The sequence below is a fragment of the Corapipo altera genome, unplaced genomic scaffold, assembly GCF_003945725.1.
Source record: "Corapipo altera isolate COAL_440 unplaced genomic scaffold, ASM394572v1 61411, whole genome shotgun sequence".
NCBI classification, from domain to species: Eukaryota; Metazoa; Chordata; class Aves; order Passeriformes; family Pipridae; genus Corapipo; species Corapipo altera.
Window position 1 is genome coordinate 6995662 of NW_020884875.1, and position 27200 is coordinate 7022861.

A 27200-nucleotide genomic window follows, 5' to 3' on the forward strand; every position below is an offset into this window, starting at 1 on the left:
TATTTTTGCATTATTCAAAATCCATTTTCACAACTGAAAATGTTTCAAATGTTGAAAAAACTTTTATGCTAAGTTTTCTAAAAGAATAAATGTTGCTCCTGATCAATTACAGTCTGACAGAGCATCAATAAATTCATATTTACAAGTAAACAATTTTATTGCTAAATCAATATTTTCTTTGAAAATACTCAAATATGGCTTGTATTTAGCAATTTCTAGTATGTACTGTAACACTGTACAGTAATCCCCTTTTGCAAACACTGCTTTTAGCCATGGCTTATAACCAGTTAATATTTTGTATTTAATAATGGTTAAAACTAAAATCATAAATTAATATACTTTAGCATTAATAATTTAGTTCACTTATGAACTTACATAGCACGTCAAAGCCTTAAAGAAAATTTCATTTGAAATGTAAAACTTCTTTTCAATCAATGATAATTCACTATCATTTTTCTGAACATTAAACTATAATGAATCTCACCATTCATACAAAATTTGAAACAAAAGGTAGATTAAAAACATGAAAGCAGTATCACATACTGCAAATGGATTAGGTTCCCCTAACAGAAGTACATCATTAGACTGAGGTATATTCTCTGATGAACTTGCAATATGGATACAAAATATATTATTCAAGTAAAAGATTACCTATTAACATTTCATTAGTAGTAGGTATTTTATCAAGGAACAAGGTATTTTTCATATTTCAGTCCTCTTAAATAGATACTTTAAAGTTTCTGTAAAAATCATCCCTAGTTTGGTAAAGATCTTAAAATCAAACAAATGCAATAAGGTCTAAATAGATATGGCATCATCATCTTTGGCTTACATCTTTAATAATCAAAAAGAAAAAAAAAAGCTGGCAAAATTTAGCTGCTGGAAAAGCTCTCAGCAGCTCATGAAATGCTGGTAAGACCTCAGCAGATGCAGAAGGACATCAGCCTATTCATTTACGTGGGCACACATGCACAAGTCCATTTTTGCCATGACAAGGACAGAAATGTTAAAACAGCTTCAGTCTGAAACTAATTAAACTTCCTCCATCCTTCCAAAGAAGCTCCTGCTTAACAGCTGATTCTATCAACTCTTTATCAAAGCGACAACAGTGACAAATAAAAAGCAGCTTTGGGCTCCATCCATAGCCTGATAGAATAAATTTGAAGATTCTCACTAGCTCCAGCTAGCTGAATTCACATAAACTGCTCAAACGCCCCACGCAACAGGAATGATGCTCTAGTACCACCTTCCAGGTCTCCCCTTTCCAGCCCCATCCCCCAAGTCCAATGCCACACTTTTGTTCAAACTACAAACCAGAGAATAAAACTGAAAGGGTGTTAAAAGTGCAGTTCAGTTGTATAGGACTGTATAGTTAACTAGAGAGTTTACATCTTGTCTAAGGCAAATTCCATTCAAACTACGATGTAACACTTGATAACTTCAGTGAGTATTAATTTCGTACTCATTTCATGAGATTGATATACCTATTCTGTTAATTACTGCTTCATTTACTGCCACAAGTATAAAAAGCATATTCCTGGCTTTTAAAAACCAAATGTGTTTCTGATTTTCAGACTGTTTTCTCAGTTTGTATTAAGTGGTAAGACTTCCCAATATTTCCCAGTTCAGTGTAAGCACAACAAATGACTAGAACAAGCATTTGCCTTGTCTGTTATCCAGTGTATCACTATATTAATCACTTCATATCAAAATATCAGTATAAATCCACAAAGTCTCAGGTCTTGATTAGAAAATTTCCTGAGAGGAAAAGGAATTATGAAGCAAAGTAAAGCTATTTGTCCACGTCTGCTGACAGACTCCCTGAAGTCTCCTGGTAGTCAAAAAGTATAAGTCAAAATGGATCTTATCACTTCCAATGCTGTGGCCTATGAGTCCATCAGCAAGGCACTCAGCAGATACAGCAGAGGTCGGCGTGACTCCTGCCATTCCATAACATTTTGTGCATCAGCAAAGGCATTTTGTGCATCACTGCTGGGCAGGACACGGGATGAAAAGACAGACTTGAGGAACAGACAGATTTGTGTGAAGTGTGTTATTTCACAATAGCCAAGACACCGTAGAAGGAAACGAAGAAAGAAAACAAAAACAAATGCCATACAACTCCTCCCTCAAGAATAATTAAGGTACCGTTTCATACTTAGGCACACTATTCAAATGACTGAGTGCAATAAGATTTAAGACCCAACACCTGTCCTATCATCCTGCCTCTGATCAGTCAGGCAGCTTTAGTTTCCTACAACCAGAACATTTTTCAAGCTCTGATAATGATTTCGAGAACAAACTTAAACTGTCTATGTACATCAGCATGCTATTATTTAAACCACATCTAAAAGACACATAAGAACACAATATCTACCTGGAAAGACAAAATGTATAGATGTGGTATAAACAGAAGCATGCAGTTCCACTTTATCCCAACAGCATAGTTTTGTGTTGTTATCATTCCTATAACCTATCCAGCTTTCACAGCCCTGCAAAACAAAGATCAGAATATAAATGTATATTCCTGACCACCAAAAAATAAGAGAAAAATATTTATTTTAGCCCCCAAATGTCAAGATTTGTTTCTGCACAAGTTTTTCAGAGCATTTTGTCATATTGCATTTAAAATTGATCTGTTCCATTTTAAAAATCAAGGTATGTGCTGAAAGCTCTGCTAGAAATGCCAAACTCTAACCTCTAACTACACATCAAACAACTGCATCATCTTCACAGTGATGAGCTTCAAAGAGTTTTCCTATAATAAAGCCTCTGAAACTTTTTCAGCAGCCAAAATTAGCTTCACAAAATCCCTCCCAGCTAGAAAATATACATATTTGTTTTTACTGATGCTAAGAAATGGGTAAAAAATAACTACCAAATTATGAAATGCAATCTTATCTGGGTCCAATATTCAGACACACAAAACTCTGGCCATGCTCCATAGTATAGGAAAAATACATTCATTTTACTGAGAAATCTAGGTGTTGGACTTTAAGCAGCCAAAGATATATTCTATGACTGGTCAAATAATTCATCACATTAATATTTCTCAGGAGTAAACATGCTTATGAATTTTCCAGCTAAAGTTTCCACTGCAAGTGGAAAAAATAATTCATTTAAAGACACCCTTACATACTTAATTTCAGATTTTGTTTTTTTTGTAAACTGTCTTATTGCAAGTGATGTGTTTCAGAAAACCTCCAACATAACATACAGAATAACTTTGCAAATTTAGCAAAGATAATTTCTGCCTTCTTTCTGAGCCACAATAGCCTGCATTTACTCCAAAATGGCACCCTCGTCTATGCTTGTTGCCATGGCCACACCATAGGTCAGACTTCCCTTTTTCCCCCAGGACCTGTTTGTTTAAGACAGGCCTAGGCACCTCCTATTAGAGTGCCTGGATCAGCAGGGCAGGCATTCCCATCAGCAGCAGGGGCGTAAGCCAGCACCATCTGCCGAGGTGATCAGCATGCACCAGAGGGCAGAGATGCTGAGGAATCCAAACACGCTCCCTGCAACACCACACGCAAGGGCTGCTTCCAGACACCTGACAAGTCATGCAAAAAACGCATCTGGATTTGGCTGCAGCAGTACTTCTAACTCTAGTATTCTGTAACAGCAAAAGCAGAAATGGGTATGCTAAGAAAGAAGAATCCCAGGGAGCTACAAGTTTAGAAAGCAAAATAAATACTTCATTTTGCAAGATCTCAAGTACCTGTGTGTCTACCTGTTTCTGAGATGCTTCTATCGAGCTCCAAAGAAGTGAGCATTTGAAAAAATCTGCTCATCATTAACTTTCAAATGTGATTCCAGTATTTTATAGTTTGTTTCATTCATGTCAGCTACCAAACTGAAAATATTGTTTCATATGTTCCTGTAGAGGAGGTTTCTTTGTGTATCGGGAAAAGATGGCCAAAACCAAAACTTTGTCAACTCTCACACTTCTCATGCATCACACTTCTGATGTATCAGGGCTTACTCATTTTACATTAGACAACGAAGTCACCAATGCCACTATTATGGCCATAAAGCCAACAACAGCCTAAGGTGTTCCTCCTTTCTGTGTTCTGATCAGCTCTGAAAACTAACAATTGCTTCCTTGTGTCAGTAAGTACACATGAAATCATATCCTCACTAAACTGCTCTTCATTTGGACCATCCTTTGAATCGACAAAGGGGGGCTGATATATTATGAAAAATCATTGTTTCTACACAAAATAATCCTTCAGGATAAGGTACCCTTCATTTCATATTTCACAATGCTGATTATAAACTGATACCCTGAGAAAAAGAGGAAAAAATATATAGTATCTTTTCATCTAGTCTCTGCAACTAAAATAACTTTTTCAGTACCAACCAGTGCAGTGGTGCCTTCCTGAATCTATCGACTGGTATCAGTATACAAAAAGAGAACCATATTTCATTATCATCATGGCTAGGTTTCACAAATGAAGATTTGGGAAGGGCTCTACCAACATTTGTTACAAGTGTGCTGGTGGCTAAAGAGGCCGATAGGAGATAGACAAGTCTGGTTGCAAAAGGCACAGCAGAAAGACTCCTTAGGTGGTATATTCAGCAAGACACGATTCCTTCTGCATTGTCTTTTCTCCTCAAGAGTGATCCTGCATGTGTTTTCAAAGGAAGCAGCAGCGTTATAGATGGTGTGTCTCCAGACCTCCCGATTGGAGGCCAGAGTAGACCAGTTATGTTGATCAATATGGCCAAGGCTGAGATGTTGTTTCAGGAAGTCCTTGTATCTTCTCTTTGGGGCTCCTTTCTTGCGGCAGCCAGTGGCGAGTTTACCATAAAGCAAGATCTCAGGGAGGTGGTGGTCCTTCATCCTTGAGATCTGTCCTGCCCAACACAGCTGTGTTCTCATCAACATGGCCTCAATACTTGTGAATGCTGCCTGTTCTAGAACAGATGTATTAGTCACATAATCTGACCAGTGGATGTTTAGGATTGTACGGAGGCAGCGTTGATGGAAGCCTTCTAAGAGTCGCAGGTGGTGGCGGTAGATGACCCATGATTCGGATCCATATAAAAGAGTAGACAGCACTGTGGCTCTGTAAACACTGATCTTGGTACTTTTCTTCAGGTGTTTATTAAGCCATACTCTTTTATGGAGTTTTCCGAAAGCACTTTATGCCTTTGCTAACCTGTTGTCTATCTCTCTGTCAATCTTATCGTCCAAGGAGATGAGGCTACCTAGATAATTAAATTGTTGGACTGATCTGAACTCTGATTGGCCAATGGTGATATGGGGACGATGGAAGACTTCCTGAGGTGCAGGTTGATAGAGAACTTCTGTCTTCTTTAAGCTGACTTCCAGCCCAAAAAGCTCAGCAGTGTCTGCAAAGCAGGATGTTAAACGCTGCAGAGCTGCTTCTGTGTGAGCAACAGGGGTGGCGTCATCAGCATAAAGCAGCTCCCGGACAAGATGGTTTAAGGGGGTTTAATGGGCCTTCAGTCACCTTAGGTTGAAAAGGCTTTCATCAGTATGATATAGAATGTAGATACCATCTTCATCATTGAGGTCTGCCGTGGCCCTTTGGAGCATCATGCTGAAAAAGATTGTGAATAAGGTTGGTGCGAGAACACAGTCTTGTTTCACACCATTAGTTATTAGAAAGGGCTCAGAAAGTGCATTACCATATCTGACTTGGCCATGCTGATCCTCATGGAGTCAGATGATCATTTTAAGGAACTTGGGGGGACATCCTAAATGTTCCAAAATCTGCTATAGACCTTTTCTGCTCACAGTATCAAAAGCCTTGGTGAGGTCAACAAAGGTTGCACAGAGACCTTTATTCTGTTCCCTGCACTTCTCCTGCAGTTGTCTAAGAACAAATACCATGTCTGTGGTACTCCTGTTGGCTTTGAAACCACATTGGCTTTCAGGTAGAAGTTCTTCTGCTACAGTGGGTATTAATCTGTTCAGAAGTATTCTTGTGAGGATTTTGCCAGCAATGGAGAGCAGAGTAATACCACAGTAATTTGAACAGTCTGATTTATCGCCTTTCTTCTTATACAAAGTCATGATGACTGCATCACAAAGGTCTGATGGTAGTTCGCCTAGATCCCAACAGCACACCACAAACTTGTGAAATTTAGAATGGAGTGCTTGGCCCCCATGCTTCCAGACTTCAGGGTGGAATTCCATCAACCCCAGCTGCCTTGCCAATTTTCACCTGCTGTATGGCCTTAAGAGTTTCTCCCAAAGTGGGGGCAATATCCAATTCAATCTTCACCGGTTGTTGTGAGATGGACTGAATTGCTGAGTCTTGAACTACACGGTTGGTACTGAAAAGAGTCTGAAAGTGTTCAGACCATCGATTCAGAATGGAGGTTTTATCTGTCAGAAGCATTTGACCATCAGCGCTGAGTAGAGGGCTTTGGACCTGGTATGTAGGCCCGTATGCTGTTTTCAGGGCCTCATAGAATCCTCTGTGATCACCTGTATCTGCGCATAATTGTGTTTTTTCAGCTAGATCGATCCACCACTTGTTCTGGATGTCACAGAGTTTCTGTTGGAGCTTGCTGCATGCAAGACGAAAGGTTGCTTTTCTTACATGACAGGATGGCTATGCAAGGTGTGCAAGGTGGGTGGTTCTCTTCTTCCTCAACAATTCCTGGATCTCTTGGATTGTTTTCATCAAACCAGTCCTTGTTCTTCTTGAAGGAGAACCCTAAGGACTGCAGGATGCTGTTTTTTCATATGTTGCCAAAGTGTTCCAGGAGAGGGATCTATAGAATCTATAAAGTGATTTTCGAGCCTAGTTTAAAGATTTGCCTGGAACCTGTCTCACTGTAGCTGTTTAAAGATTGTTAACTTGGAGTTTCCTCCTTGGAATACTGCCCCTTTTAGGTTTGAACGTAAGGCTGAAGTTAAGTTTACAGCGCACAAGTTGATATCTGTTTGGCATTCTGCACTGGGCATCACGCAGCTTTGATGGACATCACAAGCATCTCTCTGTTGCACCAAGACATAATCAATGAGATGCCAGTGCTTAGATCTAGGATGCATCCAGGTTGTCTTCAGACTATTTTTCTGCTGAAAGATAGTATTAGTGATGGTGAGCTGTTGCTCTGCACAGAATTCTAGCAGAAGGTGACCATTATCGTTGCAGTTTCCAACACCATGCCTCCCTAAAACTCCTTTCCAGGCTTCAAAGTTCTTTCCTACTCTGGCGTTGAAATCACCAAGGATAATGATCTTATCATCTGCGGGAATCTTCTGAGTAAGGTGGCGCAGGTCAGCGTAAAATTTATCTTTTTCAGCAAGGTCAGCTTGGAGAGTTGGGGCATATATACTAAAGAGGACAACATGTTGCTTGTTGTGTAATAGAAGGCATAAGGAGATAATGCGGTCAGAGTGACCTGTCATCAGATTTTCAAGTTTAGGAACAATGGAGGTTTTAATCATAAAGCGAACTCCTGAAAGATGCCTTTTGGTTCTGGGTTTACCTGACCAGAAGAGTGTGTAACTGGCACCATGTTCTCTGAGGCTGCCTTCCTCGTGAAGGCAAACTTCACTGAGAGCAGCAATGTCGATGTTGAGACATGATAGTTTGTGGGCAATTAAGGCAGAGCAACGCTCAGGACGTCCACTATCTGCAGAATCAAGCATGGTTCTGATGTTCCAGCATGCGAGTCTCAATTTGGGTACACCTTTGAAGACAGGTGTAGATCTTTGTGTGACCGCATTAGAAGAAGATGCCTGTTGGTTGCGGTTAACCAACCAAGTGAAGGGTGGAGATCAGCTTTGGTTAGGCCACCTTTTCTAGGCCCCTCTCCAAGTGGAGCAAGCAGTGCTGTCCTTGAAAAAGGCTGCTTGGTCATTCAGGATGCTGCCAAAAGAGACTGTCATCTCTGGGGTCAGTCTCAGGCAACCAATGTCCTGAACCGCCTGCATGCAGGGTTGGGTCTGCGGCTTCCAGTGCACCTTTCACCTGCCGTTTCGACCCTTGCCCGTTGCTACAGGGCTTTGTAGATGTGGGTAAAACCTTCAAGCCTGTGCCGTGGATTTTTTAGGTGAGACACAGTATGCACAGAACTGCACCCACCCTTTAATCCTAAGGTTCACCTGCCAGGGTCGAGCGAGCTTGGACGGTGGCAGTGAGGTCCTCAGGATGTAGATTTAGTAAGAGTATCTTTCTCTTAGATGGATGGCCTTACAGGACTAAGCGAGCTCCATCTGCCCGAGTTTGGAATAAGAGTTGTCCTTCTCTTAGGATGACTGCCAGAAGGCTAACGAGCTCATCCTACCCATGGATATATTATATCTGACCTGTCTGGCATGGGAGACCCTGCCGAAGGCATGAACCATCATCAGCACAGCTCGCAACTGCACAGGGATACACAGGCTTCTTTCCTGCTAAAATGGTTAGGGCAAGCCTTTTACTCCCTACTTTTCTGCTGCCCATCTATACTCAATCCCAGGGAGATACCTAGGAACATTCCTTTGTCCTGATCACCCTTTCAGGTCACAATAAATATAACCAAAACATACCAAACTGGGGCAGTAGCCGCAGGTGAGCCAAAAACAAATCGTTCCGGCCCCCGCACCCACCCAGGACTTGGGTACCTTCCAAGGCCCCTGCCCGGCCAAGACCCCCCAACCCCCCCGGAAGAACCCATTATTCATCCTAACCTTATTCTCCCTGCACCGTGTTACTACAGATCTTCCCACACATTGCTCACCTGCAACACTCCATACAGGACTGCCCTGCCTGCTCTCCTGCCAGTCCAAGGACCCCCACAACCTGCCCGACACCTCCCCCCTCCCCTAAACCGGACCTGCAAACCTCTGTGTGCTCCTAGGTTCCCCCTCTCCTCTCCCACGAGGGCGCAGTCCCCACCAGCAAAGCTCCCCCTCTCCTTTCCCCCACCAGAGGCCATCCTGTGTGTCCGGGGGCCACGCAGCTCCACACGTCCAGCGTGCAGCCATTTCATTATAGAATTCCACCTATTCACTTTGGGGTCCTTTTCTTAGAAGCTGATTTATGGTAAAGTATCAGTATTGTTATTCATCTTGCTCTTTCCTGGACATTAGAAAAGGTATCTTTGTTACAACTTTTAATTCTGAATCACAAAAATCAAGTTTGCAAAAATGTTAGCATCTCATCTGGCAGTGTGAGGTTGTCTGTAATTCTAGGTAAAATTATTGCATTAAGTCTGTACAGTCAACCTTGACCACAAGAAGATCACATTAACACCTGCTTTTACAGCTCCCTTCAATTATGTAAACTAATTCAATTAAAAAGCACACATCATTATATCCATCAAACAATACTCCTAGTGCAAAGGTTAGGAGACTGCAGTTAACCAAATACATTTCCTGTAAGGTAAGGTTGTTTATTCCAGAATAAAATGAACATTGACTTTGTTTCAAATGCTTTATATGACTTTGAAAAACCTGCTTGTAAATTTTTTCACGAAGACAAACCAGGTAATAAGAAAATGTCACTGGTTAGCCTATGGTGCTTACGAACACAAGCAAGAAAAACCATTAACACACGTTAAACTAGTGATGGTGAATTACAGAAGAGGTGAAAACCAGCCTGGACTAGTGTACATCAATATAATTGCTGCCTCATTAACGTTTTGCCCATGTCTAGTGTTCATGAGAGGGGATTACATTCCGATGTTTGTGAAACCTGCTACTGACCTTCCTAGATGAAAAACCTAACTTCAACGTGAATGCAGCAGGGAGCACAGGGAGCCTTGCCACTGGGCTGTGCCATGCAGACACTGACTGGACAGCACACCTGAATATGTGAAAGCAAGATCCTCTGAAGTACTTCAAGTCTTGGAGTGCCACAAACACATTGTAACCACTCAGTCTCAGTTGCCCAATCTGCAGAACAGAAATATTTTTGATCTGTATATCAAGTGACGTGAATGTCATTGTGTATCACTATGTGTAGCATAGTACAGGTTTGTTTTTTTTTTTAAACATAACTTCCTGTACAAGTAGAGTTAAAAAGGACCTTAAAGATCCATGTTGTTTCACAGGTAAAAAGCTAGCTCAGATATTGGTGTTTTATACTGTAGACTGCTTTACACAGATTCATAAACTGTTTCCATACTTTCTGTAAAAATTAGAAACTATCCTTGACCAGGAAAGATGGCCTATTACTAAGCAAAACTACATACATGTATTATTTGCAAGTCTGATATTTCTTATTATAATAAAAAAGCAAAACCAATCAAATTTATCTGGAAAGTCTGCTTCCAGTATAACTTTCCTTTGTCCTCTTGCTTTCCATTCCCAAATAAAACCAATAGCAAAAATGCATAAACCAGCAGCCTTTCCTAGAGCAATTATGAGCAGTGTTTAGTTGACACTACTGTCTTGCTGTGGGATTTTACAGAAGTATTCAGCTAGCTCTCTTTCATTGTCTGATCATATTTTAGTGGGCTACAACTTAATTAATAAAAGTAGCAAGCTGTTTTAATTTTATTTGCAGATAACCTTGTAAACAAGTCCTATACACTAGCTTGATTCAGTGTTGCTCCACTGCTGGTGGTTTACAACAGATGGTACTATTGCCTATGCAGCTCCATTTCAACACCTGGAGCAAGCAAGCAGAGACAACAGGCAGAACTTTCACTAGCACAGCAGTGTCTCCCTTGGCTGGAGATACAGATGAAGCAGTAGTCCCCATCACAGCACATCCCTGCCACCAAGCACATAACAGGGGCAGCCACAGGGAAGCTGCAGCTAGAGTTAAACCCAGCTCAAGAGGTGCTCGCCATCACCCTGCTCACATGGTTTCAAGGCAGTATGAGCATGACTTTTCATCATACCTTATCTTGCCTAGATTCAGTTTTGTAGCTCCTTGCATGACTGGTTGCAAGTTAACCAGAACTGGGATCAAGTTCTACTGAAATACGCTCTATTAAAAAAAAAAAACCAAAAACCAACCAACCAAAAAATGCAGACCAAAAAATATTCATCCACAACACACTTAATTCTGTGGTAAGCCTCCTAAACATGGAAAGTTTTGGCAGATGATACCAAAACCCCTACTAATGTAACTGAAACAAAAGAACACTTTCTTAGTGCAGTTTCTTTGAGAGACAGAATCTGAACTGATATTTCAGCAAACACCACATTTATTGTAACAAAATTTCATATAATAGCAGAAGCTGCCTCTTATTGGAAACACAACGTTTACTAAAAAGGAAAAACAAAAAAAAAAGAATGGCCACTGCTTTCCAAAATGCTTCATATCTTAGTCTAAACTTGACCAAAGCAGCACACTAACACAAATACAATGCAGGAGTCCTTGGCTCTAAATACTGTCATAAAGAGCCACAAGCATTTAGATACTTATCATACCTTTCAGTTGTCACAAATATCACCTTATTACTAAGCAAGAAGTTATTAAATACTCATTCCTGTGAAGAACGTTTCCAAGTAAGACCTTCAAAAAAAAAAATAAAAGGTATTTTTTGTAAATGTCACAAAAAGCCACATTGACATTTTAACTTTAAATAATTCATTCAACTCCTGGAAAAACTTTCTAATTTTAAAATCCTTTATTATGGTAGTTGAAAGTAACATTATTTTCCCACATCAATTCTAGTTATTTACTTCATAACATTATGTTTGTATTATTCTGACCCATTATGCTTAAAGGAAAGAACCTTTCATACTGTGGCATTTCCTGTAATTGAAGAAGCTACAAAACAGAATTGTTTGTATGCTGGCATAGACTATTTGCTTATATTTATGAAAAAATGGTCAAGTTACTAGGTACTGGAAAGCTCAGCAATCCTAGAAGCAGCTAAAAAGCTGGAAAGTGTTAAATAATAGCAACCCTTGGAGAAGAATAATTCTTAGTATGCAGCTCTATCATCCAAGACCTTTCAAAGAGCACTGAATGAGAGATGCAGAAATCTATTTTTTTCTAAAATTTAAAATACAGACTGAATCTGTGACATTAAGGGTTTCTTACTTGGTTTTGAGCCTTGAAATGCCAGTGTTCTATCAACTGTTATGGGTCACCTCTAGGCTCCTTTCCACTGGCACAGAAAACAATATCCTGTGCTAGGTGTTTCTGCTTGAGAAGAGTCTTACAAAACAGCAGAAGGGGCTCACCCCAGCACACAAATAAGATGTTTCAAAATCACAAATGCCTGCTCGTCATGGCATAAGGAGGCCAGTGTTTGCCATCATGCACCCACACAAGGAGTAAGGGATGCTCACAACTCAGTTACTTTGAGCTTAACCCACCATATTTGTTTCTTTCTCAGCAAAAGACCTAGAGCTCTATCACTCTACCAAAGCCCCCACTTAACTACCCTAGCAGAAAAAATTATATTTCATGATCTTTCTCATTTGGCAGCAACCCAACAGCCCTCATGCAAACAGCATGGATTTGCACAGAAGAGATTCACCATAGCTGAATGGTGCCACTACTCCATCCACTTGTTTCTGAGAAGGTGGAAGTGTTTATAAATTATAAGGAGGGTCTGGTGGAAGCCAGCTTCATGAAAGCAGGTTCCAATATTTATTTTGCTGCAGTAAATCCTTGTGCAATACAGACAGCAAAGTGCTATCTCCTTTTCTATCTATCTATCTGTATACACACAGACACATCACTCATCACTGCAGTTACAGAAGCAGGAGTGGTCTTACACGATGACAAATAAGGTTGTGAACAGGGAACTGCACTACAGCCCAGAGGTCACAAAATCCTTTCAGGCTGGCTTCAGTGCACAGAAAAGGAGGAGTGTTCCCAGAAAAGCAGTCCTTCCTTACCTCCACAATACTCTTTACTCTTGCCCTTTTCTCTTGTTATGAAGTACAACGAAATTGGACAAGCTGCACAAATATGCATTAATTAAAATTCAGACTTACTGCCTTATCAGTATCTCTTTATTCTGTCACTGTACAAACTCAAATCCTTAATGAATAAAAGATTTCCTGACGGTGTACTCAACAAGCATTTTCTTGCTAAGAGCTGCCCCTTAATCGTAATCTGTATCACAAGTAGCATTCTAAAGAGCTAACCAAATCCTCAGATTTCCTAGAAGGATGTGAGCACATAAGACCCAATTAAGCTATCATGTCAGCCAGCCAAGCGCAGTGGCATTGCAGACATTATATAAGAGGACTGTCACATAACAAACCCCATGTTTAGTCATGACAACAACAGATTTCTTTTCTACTGTTACGTTTCCAACACCTATTTTTCATGTGCAATATTTGAAACCCAAGAGCATGACTGATGTTTAAATCCTCTTAAGTGGATGTGGCAAATTATCCTGTCCCTCAACTGGAAACAGGTCACTCTAAACTGCAGCTGTGACAGAAGAGATTACAATTTTACTCTGGCTGAGCTTCCACATTTGAAAAAATCATTGCAAAAAAATTATACTCTCACAAACAAGAGGTAACTTCTGAAGACAAACTCCTAATGGTGCCACGAACCTGGCAAAGCTGGCAGCAAGAATCCAAAAAAGACAACACTAAAAGCTAGCCCCTTAATGAACAACTGATCCATATTTATTAGTTCTTGACAAAGCCTATCTAGGACCATACAACAGTACTGATCACCCCAGCACTTAAGCTTTTCCACAAAATAAGACAAAGATAAAACTGATTAACTGATTAAATCTGGAGTCACAGCCTGTCTGTCATCAGCTCCATATATTCCAGGCACAGGTAAACCCAGAGAGTTGCTGTCAGCCTATATCACAGTGATGCTTCTCCATCCAGTGGGCATCACTCACAAAAGTGAAGTGCTGCCAAGAGGCTAGAGGCACTTTATGACCCTGCTCTTTTCACCCCAGCAATGCCAGAACGCAGGCAACAGGGCTCTTCTGGGAAAACACAATGAAGGTAACACAGCACTCTTTGAAGCATTTCAGGGCTTACACACGGGCCTTTATTTGACCTAAGTAATAAGTTTAGCCTCAGTCCTTCCTCAGATATTATATTAGTCAGCTCCCCGTTGCCTGTGTGAGCTTTTCTGTGCTGAAAACATGAAAGGAAAAATACATTTTAGTAGCAAGAAAATGTGATTATAAACCAGCTCAAATTGGCAGGGAACTTTAGGAGGGAAAGTAACTGAACAAATTTCAAGTTGTCTTTGTTTCCTTCAAGTATAATTCTGGTTTACATTAAATATTTGCAGGTAGATAATATTTTAAAATAAAGTATCATTAAGATTACTATTTGAGTGTACGCAGTGGGTGTCAAATGCACAGCTATAAACATAAACTAAAATCCCACTAATCTTTGTGCTATATCACATTGTGTTATACTAGGGTAGTTTTTCAGTGTTAGCTGGTTGATAACATTGATGCTTCGGGCATCTTCAAAGTACTCCAAAAAAAAAAAATCCTGGAAAGTATTTTTTTTAATAGTAACTAGCAGTGTAAATAGAGTTCTAACCTGTAAGCATTTGCACATACTGGTATACCAGCTAGAAAACTGTGAAGTAGTCTACACTTTAAAATTATATAGTAGTTAACGTGGTCCAACCAAATGAAACCTAAATCTTCTCAGCTTTGACACCTAAGACTGTAGAGGGAAAGAAGTTCCCCATGAATGACATTTTCCAGACTCTTGATCATTACCCTTAGCAAATCCTGCAAAAAACATCATCTGCAGGAGACTTAAAACTGAAACAAAACCGACATGAATTGAAACCTTTTCCATGTCTCAATTCATAAGCTCAGACACACAAAAGGAATAAGCATGAGATGTTTGCAAAATCATGAGTGCAAAAGCGAAAATATGCTTTTGCATACAAGTTTCATTATAGGTATTCCTTCCCATTTGACTAATCTACAAATAATACTGTCTAACAAAGTGGTTGCTCCATCTTTATTACTGGAATTCTTAATTTGTTTACTGTCTATCACAGAATAACTCTCGGATCCAGAATCAGGACTTTACTCTAGGTACTGCCAAACTGTGTACTGAAAGAGGATAGTTCTTCTCCCAGAGAACTTAAAACCTATTAAATCTTGCTTTAGTATTGTTTGGCAGAGAAAAAGAACAAGGCATTACTCATCAAAAAAACCCCAAACAAACACTTAATTATTTTTAAAAAAATAATTAAAAAAGAAAAAAATCACTCTGCTACCTGGAAATTTTTAAAACTATTATTGGCTTGTACGTATGTATAAAAGTACAGCTGTAAATAAAGTTAGAAATCACAATCATCAAGTTGGTAGCCTCCTAAAAACTACATTTTTCAAGAGATATTACTCACAATTTGGCTTAGCAGAAACTGATATGGGTTAGGATCTTTGGAAATCAGCCAGCAACATCTAATTATGCTTTAGGATCCTATCTTTATGATCCAGATTTGTAAACTATTTCCTAAAATTAATTTAGATCTGTTCAAGAAAGCATGGTGCAGGAAAACACAATAGTACAACCACAGTCCACTGATGCTAGGCAATATTAAAGAGTATAGAAAATCAGCAATAGTTCTCCAAAAATGCAAGATATTTTAGTCAATTTTCTAAATTTAAGGTGTCGCTCTATGTTTTCTCACCTTTCAAAACTTCAAAGGGCTTCTAAAAGACTACAATGATAAACTTCTTATGCTTTTAAAAACTGGCTTTGTCTTGCTAGTACCTAATTTCAGAAGCTAGAAATTTAAGAAAACACCAAGTGTAAGATTCATAACAACATAATGACAATTGACAATACATCTAAATACCGTGTCCTTCTGAAATCACATTTATTTACAAACTATGCCTATGGGTGCATCATGGATGTATCGATCAGTTACTTCATGAGCAATGCCTGCAGGCACTTGGAAATCTGCTTTTCAGAAGGATGGCTGAGAAATGAGACATCATCTGGATATTACAGTCATACTGGTGTAACTTGGGCAGCCAAGCATGGCTAGCTTCCTACAGAATAGACCTGTGGCACATTTTCTAAGTCTTCTGGGTAACACTTAATCCCATATGATGCAAGGGCTCATCTAGAGATCGCACATAGCACCCCGTGACTACTGCTTCAAGCAATTTTAAGCAGGGAGAAGAAGGATCTTCTTATGTATCTACGTCATTCCACTTTCAGTCATCCGAAGTTGTCACCTGGCACCTCACAGACTACTGGCTAGTATGAGGGGCAACCAGACAAAATAAATACCACTGGACTGGGATGTGCTAATGGGAGTCCTATGCAAGCATTACGATGGTTAAACGGATTCCAAACAGATGCAACCAACAGTTCAGACTGCCAACTCACTGCATAGAGAGGGACTAAAGGTATGACTTACTCCCTGGCCTAATTCAAGTATTCAGGATACTAATACCGGTTCCACCCTGGATTTTTTTCCTTTACTATGGTAGCCTTTCCACAATGTGCAAAAGCTCTTACCTGGTGCAGGGCTCAGTTCTTACGGACCCCTTACATCTCACGTGTTCCCATAAATAAGGAAAACCAGCACTGGTGAAATTGCTGTTATATGCAAAATAAAGAGAAAATAAAGGATGCCGGGGGGTGGGGAGGGGGAAAAGACACACAACCACCACGAATCAATCAATCTTTTGGGTTGGTTTGTAGAGAAACCCAGAGAAAAAAAAGAGATAAACACAGTGAGAAACCATGTTCTGTACCAACGACATTTCCTTTCCTGCTTTTCTCTTCTGATTTTACAGGACCTACATTTCAGATAGAGAACAGGGTACTCTTGGATATTCATTGCTGTACTAAAGTCTGTCCTCAGCCTTGAGCAAAGCTTTTCTACTTCAGTTTCTCCATAACCTAAAATAGTATAATTTACTAGTATGCTTCACTGAGATGTCACAGTTTGCAGTTATATTACAATAGGAGTTATTGTATAAATTCTGGATATGTTGTAGTAATCAAAAGTAAAATGATTCTTTAGAACAACCTGATATACACCTGAAATTAAAATCCTTCTGCACTAAATTTTCTCAAACTATTATATGGGCTTGCTCTTTTATATTCAAAACTGTTCACTTTATAGTTAGTGGCACAGATTTACTTTTCAAAAGTTTCTTAAGAAACAAAACAGAACAAACACTGAAGGGTGACACAAATTTCTATACAAGACTTCCCCAAAAAGAATGACAAAGCTTACTAATTCAAACAAATACAAACAGAACATAGTAACAAATGTAGCTAGCATGTCTGTGTCTACTTATAAATGCAAAGCAATTGTCAAATTTTATTTTAAAACTGTTCTTCAGTAAAAATTTGTATATACTAGGCAAAACTTAAAGACACATTGATTTGCAGTTAGTTTTATCTTAAAAACAGTTTGCCCTTATTGTTCATAAATTATGTTTGCATATCTGATCTATTATAGGGATGTAATAAATAAATACTCAAAGAAAGCTGAGCATCTTATGAAAGCGTGGCTATACAGACATCAGAAGTCAGGAAACTGATAGGTGTTAAAACTAGTTATCAACAGGTTCTCCAAAACTCTTGACTTTGTCATTTGTGGATACATACACAATACATACTCAGTAACAAAACCTTTCAAATGGCAGTAAAACTTAAAATGAAGTTCTGAGAACAGCAAAATGCCAGGCAGATAACTTTTAAAAAGAAATTAAATTCACACTACGAGTCTCTAAAGCCAAGAAAAGCACATGACATTGTGGGCCTAATACTTCACACTTGACACACAGCAGAGTTGAAGAGGGACTTAAAACCAGCCAATAACAAACAGCAGATACTTGGTAAGGGCAGCCAGAGCAAGACAGTATAATTTTAAGAAGGCATAAGCATTATTTAGGAAGGCATAACTATTTTCTGAATTAAAAAAAAATTACTAATTGCAACCAAAATCATTAGAAGGCAGTAAAATGTCTACCAGCTGCTTTTGAAGACATAAGAGATGGAAGACTCTTCAAATTAAAGCTTCTTTCCTATTTCTAATTGTATATGTAGCTGGCCAAATATTCAGATAATGACAAATATAAAAAAAAATTTTGAAGCAAGACAGAAGACTTATTAATTAGTCTGTAAAAATTAACTCCAGAAATCTAACTGCATATTCTTTGCAAACTAAAATTAAGGAAGAAAGTGCATTTATGAATAGGGAACTTGGAAACTCGATTTCAAATTGCAAAAAAAATGCACATACAGACCACAGCAGATCCCAGCACACAGTTCTCAGATAATGTGCATCCTCAGCTTCCAGGACGGGAAGGAAGTGTGCACTCTGTCTCAGAAACACACCTCGAGAGGTAGTGTCTATTGTGACGGCACCTCGGTTCCGAGCATGTTCTTTCATAACAAACAGCGTTATGAGAGCTGTCAGCATTACTGTTTACAAACAGAATCCAGCATACAGCTCCCTCGGGATCAAGAACTACCTTTATCACCTTTTCATGCTACTTTATACACCATCTCCAGGAAAGATCCCTAGTTCTGTACGGGATGCTGTGAAAAGAAAGAGCAACCGAAGGGATTATCGCCAGAAGCTCTAAACAATCTCTTTTTGTTTTTAAGCAGATACACAGAGAAGCAGTGTAGCTTTCCAAGACCTGCATCACTTTCGCAACTTACCCTGAAATTTCAGGAAACGGTGTACAAAACCACAACAGAAGCCGCTCCCGCACCCAAACCCGCGTACGGAGACTGCTCGCCTACGGCAAGTTCCTCCAGCCCCCTGGACCCTCCGGCCGCCCCGGCTGCGGCGACCCCCGGCCCTGCGGCCGCCCGCGCGAAGGGAGAGCGGGGCGGGGGTGCCGAGACCACGGGCTCCTACCTTGTTCGAGGCCATTTCGCTGACGGAGTGCCTGGTCTGCAGGGTCTCCAGCTGGTCCAGGCACCAGTCCAGCTCCTCCATGGTCTCGCTAGCCAGTTTTTGATAGGCCTCCTCTGCGAAGAGACAGGGAAAGGCGCGCTCAGTTCGCAAGCGTTTCACAGGGCTACCGGCGAGCTCCAACACGCCCATCCTGCTGCCCTGCACGGTGCCCAGGCATGGGTGCTGCTCCCTCATAGTGCCAGCGAGGGCAGCGGCCGCCGCAGCTCTGCCCCTCCGCAGGGCAGCGCTTCTCTGCGGGACACCGGGGCGGCGAGCAGCCAAAAACTTCAGTCCGGCCGGGCTGCTCGCTCGCCTCGGCTCTGCCGCCCGCCCCGGAGCCGCGGCCAACCGCGGATCCGCCCCCTCGCGGCCGGTATCGAGCTCGGCGGGCGCGGCGCGGCACCGCGGCGGCGATGGGACCCGCCGGTGCCCCCTCCATACACACAGCCCTACACCGCCGCGAGCCGCGCCGAGCCACCCTCCCCGTCCGCTCTCACCTATCCACCGGGGCACCATCAGAAATTAACCAGCTGGTATTTACTGAAGGGCAGGGAGGAGGGAAGAGCACGTGTAAGCGCTCCGAACAATGATGAGCCGCCGAAGCACCAGCTGTTTAAAGGAGCGCTCAAATAACTGCAATCTTGTTTGCGCTGACCTGTATGTATTTGTGTGTGTGGGAGTGCTCAAATGACTGCAGTCTTCTTTGCTCTAACCTGAAGCCTCTCTAGGGGGGGTGTGTGTTTGCGTGCACAAAGTACCACATGTCTGTAAGCAAAGAAAGGACTGATGGACAAGTCTTGGAACTGGACCCAGCAACACAGCACGGGAAATGGACCCCATAACATTATGGAAAACTATAGTTTAACCAAAATTATTGAATGTTCCATTGGAACTAATTGTCTTGTGGAAGTTTCAGTTACATACAGGAAGATGTTCCCTTCTTCCTGTATGTAACTCCCCAACAACAGGAGATCGGTTGGTATGCAAATAATGTCAGAAAAAGAACCCTATATGTAGGGTGCAAGCCTCACCTACAAAGCCTGGCTATTTTTTTTCAATGTAGATCTTAGGGGGAGAGTGCTTCTCCACACTGAAGTCGGAGCTGAGTGAGTTTTAGGCCAGGCATGCTGTCTGTCTTGCAAGCTGTGTACCTGAAACATCAAGTTTTGAAACAGCTGGCACACGTGTTTGAATAAGCTACATGCAAACATAACTCCATGGTAGAGAAATGTTTATTCGGTGGGCTTGTTATTGCCATCTATAATGTCTTCCTTAACCTATTTCACATCAAATTTACCTTATTTTCAAAATGTCAGACAAATAAAGATATCAGGCAAACAAGCTAACTAAAACTCTTTTTCAAATAAAACACCCCAGCATGGGGTGAGCCAAATAGCTCATTAGTGCATTACTGTTCGACATCTTGGATACTAGATTCATATTTTTTTACATTTTTGAGCACATGCTCAAAAACTTCAGGCTCCTTCATAGTTGTTAAACTCACATATATGTGGCTATTGCACTAACACTCCACCATTTCGAATAATGTCCATTTACCTCTGGAAAAAGTAATGCAAGAGAAATTGTTTGAATTGAGATTAACTGACAGAACCATTTAAAGAAAATTTTACAGTGTAACCACCTCAGTAAACACATTAACCAACACTGAACAAAAATTCCTATTAAATTGTAGACACTGTCTTTCAGATGTATATTACTGTAAATGCTATCTGATTTAAGGAATTCTCAGGCAAATAAAGTCAGGATTTTCCAGCCTGTTTATCTGTCAAATACAACAGACATCACAGCTCGCTACTTCTTGAACACGACTGTTTTACTGATCTCACAGTATAGATTTCAGCAAGACTGCTACTGAAAATAGAAATAGCTTTGTTTATAACATGTTTGTAAGTGTACTGGATTAAATGCTTTTAAGGAAGCAGAGATTTTGTTAACATATGCAAAGTTATCTGATGACCTCATACAATGATTGCCTTGAGGATTCAATGGACAATGAAGTGAGGTAAAATGAATTTGTATGATGATACTTTGCTGCTAGCCTGTGGCCTGCCCATCAGCAGTTCTTGAAAATCAAATACTAGGAACCATGTTTTTCTTAACAAGATTATCCCTTCTAATGCTTCAGAGAGTATGCAGGTAACGTTTTTCCAAGAAGTATGAGAACAACAGAATAAACCGAAGGGATGAAATATTTAGGTAAAAGTAATAAAACGCTCAGTTTGTTATGCAATAATATATATCACCAACAGCACCTTACATTCAGGATTCTTTATCTACAACTCACCTTCCCAGTATATCTCAAAGCACATTAGAAAGCAGAATCCATCACTCACAAGGAAGTCCCATCACCCCATCTCATGACCTCTCATTTCAGGCTGCCACACTTCAAGAGTTTGTGACTGGTGTTGGGACCTGACTGACCACTCAGAGTAAGTAAAATTCTGATGGACAACGCTAGGCTAAAGACTTGCTGAACTCAGCACGTTCTGACAGATCTCAGAGCTGTCAAGCCCATCCTGATATCTTAAATGGAAATAAAAGATTTCCTAAATGATTACAAAGTACTTTCTAAACAAGCACACCTGCAGTTCTGAAGGGCAGAACAACCACAGGAAATGTTTTTTCTGAATGCTACTAAAGCTCTAAATTTGGCCCACACTATTGTTGATATACAATGTGGTGGAAAATGTAGTGGTTAACAGCTTTTCAAGTATAACACCTCAGTACCACTAAGCTAAGAATAAAAAAATAATTATCACCTGTGCAGCTTTGAGAGCCTCACAACACTGTTTCTGACTTCTGTGTTACCTCTAAGATATCACCCTGAAATTATTCCCATCCAGGACTGATCTACTAGTCAGGTTTTTTGGAATAGACACATAATCAAGTTTCCCCACACAGACCATGAAGTCCTAAAACAGATTAACTTCTGTGGATGAGAGGCATCTTGAAATTTCAAAAGTTATTTTTATGTTTCATTAGGCTTTAATATGAGGGAGAGAAGTACAGTTGAACACCAACTGCATTAAGAATTTGCATGTTATTTTGTAAATGCTTTTAGAAAAAAGGAAGTGACAGCAAGTGTTCTCTTTTCAATTCACAGATTACAAGCAATTCCACTATGTGTAGCTTTTAGTATGGTACACTGAAAAAAAAAAGAAACCAAACCTAATGAAAGGGTAGCAGAAAGAAAAAGCTCAGCCATAATCATTTAGCACTGCACAGTTGATTTTTTTTTTCAGGGTGTTCTACTGTATGGTTTTATAAAGACTTGATTCTTAGCACAGCTCTAACACACCACCAGAGAGAGCTGCACTTGTATTCATGTCATTATTCGGGAACAATTTCTGTTCAAAATTTTCAAAGGGAAAAAATTACTATATGGCAACACTTAAGTAGACTGTCCACTTTACTTAATGGTTCTTCATAATTTTCATGTAAGTTGTTCTATTATACCTGAAGAACAAAAAGCAATACTAGACTTTCCTACTAGTGCTCAATTGTATTTGTACTAACCTTTCTAGTAATTTAATGAATTTTAGAACAGAGGAAGGAAAAGGTGAGTACAGATTCTTCATTGTCTGATCAGTTGAAATCAACTGAGTGATGCAAAGAGGCTGGAAAGAAGTTGGCTCAGCAAGCACACATCCAAGGGCTTTGACCACTGTGTTGCCTTAAGATGGGAGTGTGTTCAAGGCAAGAGAAGGACGCTGCTGAGCAGCGGTGTGATCCAGATAGTCTTGGCATGTGTATTGTTTTTTGGACCTGCAGGCAGCTGGAAGCTCTGAAAACCTCCAGACTATACTAAATGAGGATGAGCTGAAGATATAACCAGAAAAGGAAGGTCAAAGAAGGTGTATACCCCCTGCTAAACAATGCTGGTTAATTGCTAACAACAGATGGAGAGAAAACTGACGTACTCAACTTTTTTTTCACTAGTAACTTCTCTTTCCACACCTCTTGAGTAGATGGACAGCAGGACGGGGACTAGGAGAGAAAAGTCCCTTCCACTTTAAGAGAAGATCGGGTTTGTGACCTTAACCTGATGAGATGCATCCCAGAGTCCTGAGGGAATTGGCTGATGTAGCTGTCAGGCGACTCTCCAGGATATTTGAAAAGTCATGGTAGTCAGAAGAAGTCCCAGGTGACTGGAAAAGGGGAAACACTGTACCCATCTTTAAAAAGGGTAGAAGGGCGGACCCTGGGAACTACTGAGCTGTCAGCCTCACCACTTTGCCTGGGAAGATCATGGAATAGATCTTCGGAGAAGCTGTGCTAAGGCACATCGAGGATGCAGGGGTGATTCAAGACAGCCAGCATGGCTTCAGCAAGGGAAGTCCTGTCTGACCCATCCAACGGCCCTCTATGATGGAGCAACTACTGGACAAGGAAGGGTCTACAGATGGCATTTATCTAGACTTCTGTAAAGCGTTTGACTGGTCCCCCGCAACACCTTTCTCTCTAAATTGGATTTGATGGACTTGATGAGTGGACTTTTAGATGGATAAGAAAGTTGCATCTAGAGGGTACTGGTCAATGGTTCAGTGTCCCAATGGACATCAGTGACAAGTGATGTCCCTCAGGGGTCAATACTGGGACCAGATGAAGGGATTAAGGGCACCCTCAGCAAATTTGCTGATGACCACAAGCTGAGTGGTGCAGTTAACATACCTGAAGGACCAAATTCCATCCAGAAGGACCTAGACAATCTGGAAAGTAGATCCATGTGATTCTCATGAGGTTTAATAAGACTAATTGCAAGGTGCTGTACCTGGGATGGGGCAACCCCTAGTGTCAATACATGCTGGGGGATGAACAGATCAAGAGCGCCCTGATGAGAAGGACTTGGGAGTGTTGATGGATGAGAGGCTGGATGTGACCCAGCAGTGTGTGTTCACAGCCCAGAAAGCCACTTGTACTTTGGACTGCATCAAAAGAAGCATGACCAGGAAGTCAAGGGAGGTTATTCTGCCTCTCTACTCTGCTCGGTGAGACCCACGTGGAGTGTTGCATCCAGCTCTGGCGTCCCCAGAGGAAGGAGGTCCACAGGAAGGACGTGGAACTGTTAGAGCGACTCCAGAGGAGGGCTGCCAAGATGATTAGAGGAATGGAGCACCTCTCATACGAGGAAAGGCTGAGACAGTTGTGTTTTTTCAGACTGGGAAAGAGAAGTGGACCTGGACTGAACCTAATTGCAGCCTTCCTAGTACCTGAAGGGAGCCTACAAGGAAGATGGAGAGAGACTTTTTACCAGAGCATGTAAAGGATGAGGAGGAATGCATTCAAACTAAAAGAAAGGTTTAGATTAAATATTAGGAGTAGGTTCTTTACTGTGAGGCTGGTGAGGCACTGGAACAGGTTGCCCAGAGTTGTGGATACCCTGCCCCTGGAAGTGTTCAAGGCCAGGTTGGATGGGGTCTGAGCAACCTGGTCTAGTGAAAGGTGTCCCTGACCATTTCAGGGGGGTAGGAAATAGATGATCTTCCAACATAAACCATTTTTGTGGTTCTATGATACTGTGAGACTCAGACCCTGGAAATCTTCCATGAATTTTTTCATAATCTTTTTGCTCTTCAACCTAGTGTAAGTTGAGTTTGGAGCAACAGAATTGCAGGGCCAAGCATTTCAGTTTCTCTTACAACTAACCTATAGCATTTCAAAAAAGTCCTCAGAGTTTCAAATTAAAAACTTTTCTGTAAATGAGGATGTTTGTACTTAAAGCCTTAACTGAGAGCCTAAAATTGAAGTGACTGATATTTTAGTCAATATTGAGACTTTCTATTAAATACAGACGTTAACACTTATTCAGCGTACAAATAACATTTTCTTACCATTTTAAAAAATAATTTTTTTATATTTTACTGAGAAAATCCTATACATTGTGACTTAAAAGTCTATCTTTGTGGAGTGTTCATATTTCTTACTGTTGATAAAATGTAATTATAAAACATTTTTTTTAACATATAAAAATCTGTGGACATCTCTCCACAATCACAAGGTAAAACAAAGTACTCTTGAACAGATTTTGGAATGAGCATCTGGGAAAACTACTCAGTTGCAGCAGGCTTCTCAGAAAGTCTTTTTATGATCCCACTCAGAACACTCATTTTCTTACATGCCAGGAATCTCTCCAAGTTTCCCCTGTAGTAAAGGAAAATTCTTTGTACCAGTTAGTAGCATTATGTATAGGCAGACTGTGTCCAAATGACCAGCACATACTGCTTTATACAAGTAGATCTAACCTTAGGCTATGGAAACTGCCTTGTCTCCTTGAATGGAGTAACCTCCAGGAAATGATAGGAGCAAAATTAAAAAGTCAAGTTATGCACAACTTGTATAAATACTTGATTATAGTTATATGATAAAAAAGGAGGGCATAAAGAGATGCACGAACAAAACATTCAATAAGAATCTAGGAAAAAAAGCGTTGGGGTTTTTTTCCTGAAATATTTTTTATTTCTCCCATGTAACAATATCTCAATGCCCTAAGAGTTTATGTCAAGGGCAAAAGTATGAAGAATATATTCTTACAAAACCAGGTAACAGGAACACTGCAGATATCTAGGAAAAAGTTATCAGGCTCTTGGAACAGGCCTATTACAGTTAGTTGAGAGTAAATAAAACACTTTTGATTCTTATAAACATAGAAGAACTGTATCATTAGGCTTTCACTATGTATTCCAGTTTGTCTGTGTAGGAAAGAGGATGATAACTTGTGCTGGCTTCCTCTTTTTTTCTGTTAATCATTTTATGTACTTCTTGGAAAAAAGCTTTAGAATGAAGTTACTCATACAGATATAATCCCAAAGTCTAGAAGAATTTCTGTATTAGGGCTTTGCAAATTCATCCTAACAGTCTTGAGATGCCATAGTAGTAAATCAGACTACTGAAAAGTATCTCTCTTGAAGCCAAGAAGGAAAACCCACAAATTAATAGAGATTTAAATAACTGACTGCTTTAATGCTGGAGCACATTAAAATTTTGCAGTGTGAGTGCTTAAATCCACTCTTTGCTGTCATCAAATATCCAACAAGGCCAAATGAATGTTCTTCTGTTACCATAAATCCCTAGCCAGTGCTCCCTTCCCCTTTTACCAGTTTGGCAAAGTACTAATACATTCCTTACTCCACTGCCTGTAAGAATGTGCCAGAAGGACCACTGTCACTCACTCACTGGTGAAAAGAAGTAAGCCCTTCCATCAACCAATCAGCCTTTCTCAAAATAAAGAAAAAGAGAGAACCTCTTGATTTTCAAGGAGCACAATGTCCTTTTCTTTTTATGTATTTTTATTGCTTTCTTTTCATGAACAAACTGCATTTTGAGAAAAGGTCTGTTTCTTTTTTAAATCTCTTTTTCTCCCAACAGTTGTAATTGTGTCAATTCTGTACTCTGAGATGTGTGGACAAGGAGTTTAATAATGCTTTCATTGCTTAAGCTGCTTTCATATCCTATTTCCTGTATCGCACAAAGAATATTTCTTCTAGGTGAGAGTGTGTATTCTTAAGATCAGTTCCCCTTGTAGCTGTAAAACCATTTGTTTCTGAGGAGAATACTGCTGTTGATTCAACATTAATGAGAAAAGTGAGAGATTTTCAAAGTAGAACAAAATTAAAGGCAGTGGGCACAAACTAAAACACAGGGCATTCCCTCTGAATATTAGGAAACACTTTTTACTGCAAGGGTGACTGAGCAGTAGCACAGGTTGTTCTGTGAAGTCTCCATGCTCAGAAATCTTCAAAAGCCATCAGGATGCGCTTCTGGACAACCTGCTCTAGATGGCACTGCCTGCACAGGGGGGATTGGACTATGTGGCCTCCAGAAGTCCCTTCCATCTTCAACCATTCTGTGAATCTGTGATTAAATCAGCAGTTGGAAAAACAAAAACCATTTTAGCAAAAAGTAGGTGGCTCAAATAGCCATGCTGTCATGTTTGCAGTTCTACATAATAGTCTTTGACCCTACTAGGAGGGATCAAAGGATATTACACTGTCTCCATCAGGATTTTGCTGAAGAGCTCAATCACATATACTATCTGTTTTCTTTTAAAAGTGTGAGTAAAGTTGGGTTTTTTTATTCTATCATTTCATGTGGTCATTGGAGTTTTTTCAATGTCATAATAAGAATTTTGGATAGTTTTTTATTTTTCCTGAATGAAATCAATTAGAGTCCTGAATAAACTTTTACTTTCTTCCCCTTATGAAATAGTTTCAGTGTTCTGCTTGGATAAGGTTCTGTGATAATACTGAACATGGTGGTGATACACACATAGAAGGTACCCAGCTTTACTCTGAGCTCTCACAGAGACTTCCCTCACAAGAGAGGAAAACCAGTTTGGAGGATAGGTAATCTTTTTATTTATATGGTAAAGGCCAATGTGAGAAAATATGGGACAAAGCACCAGCA

General features: G+C 40.2%; 1 protein-coding gene across 5 annotated transcripts in view; it reads right to left on the bottom strand.

Moving 5' to 3' along the window:
* The window catches only part of LOC113943298 (cAMP-specific 3',5'-cyclic phosphodiesterase 4D), a 387554-nt gene that overhangs the window by 34205 nt on the left and 326149 nt on the right, over positions 1-27200 (bottom strand). For all 5 annotated transcript variants that reach the window (XM_027634899.1, XM_027634900.1, XM_027634903.1 and 2 more), the window contains one exon: positions 18738-18850. In XM_027634899.1, coding sequence (XP_027490700.1) covers positions 18738-18850 — 113 coding nt within the window. The remainder of the gene's footprint in view (positions 1-18737; positions 18851-27200) is intronic.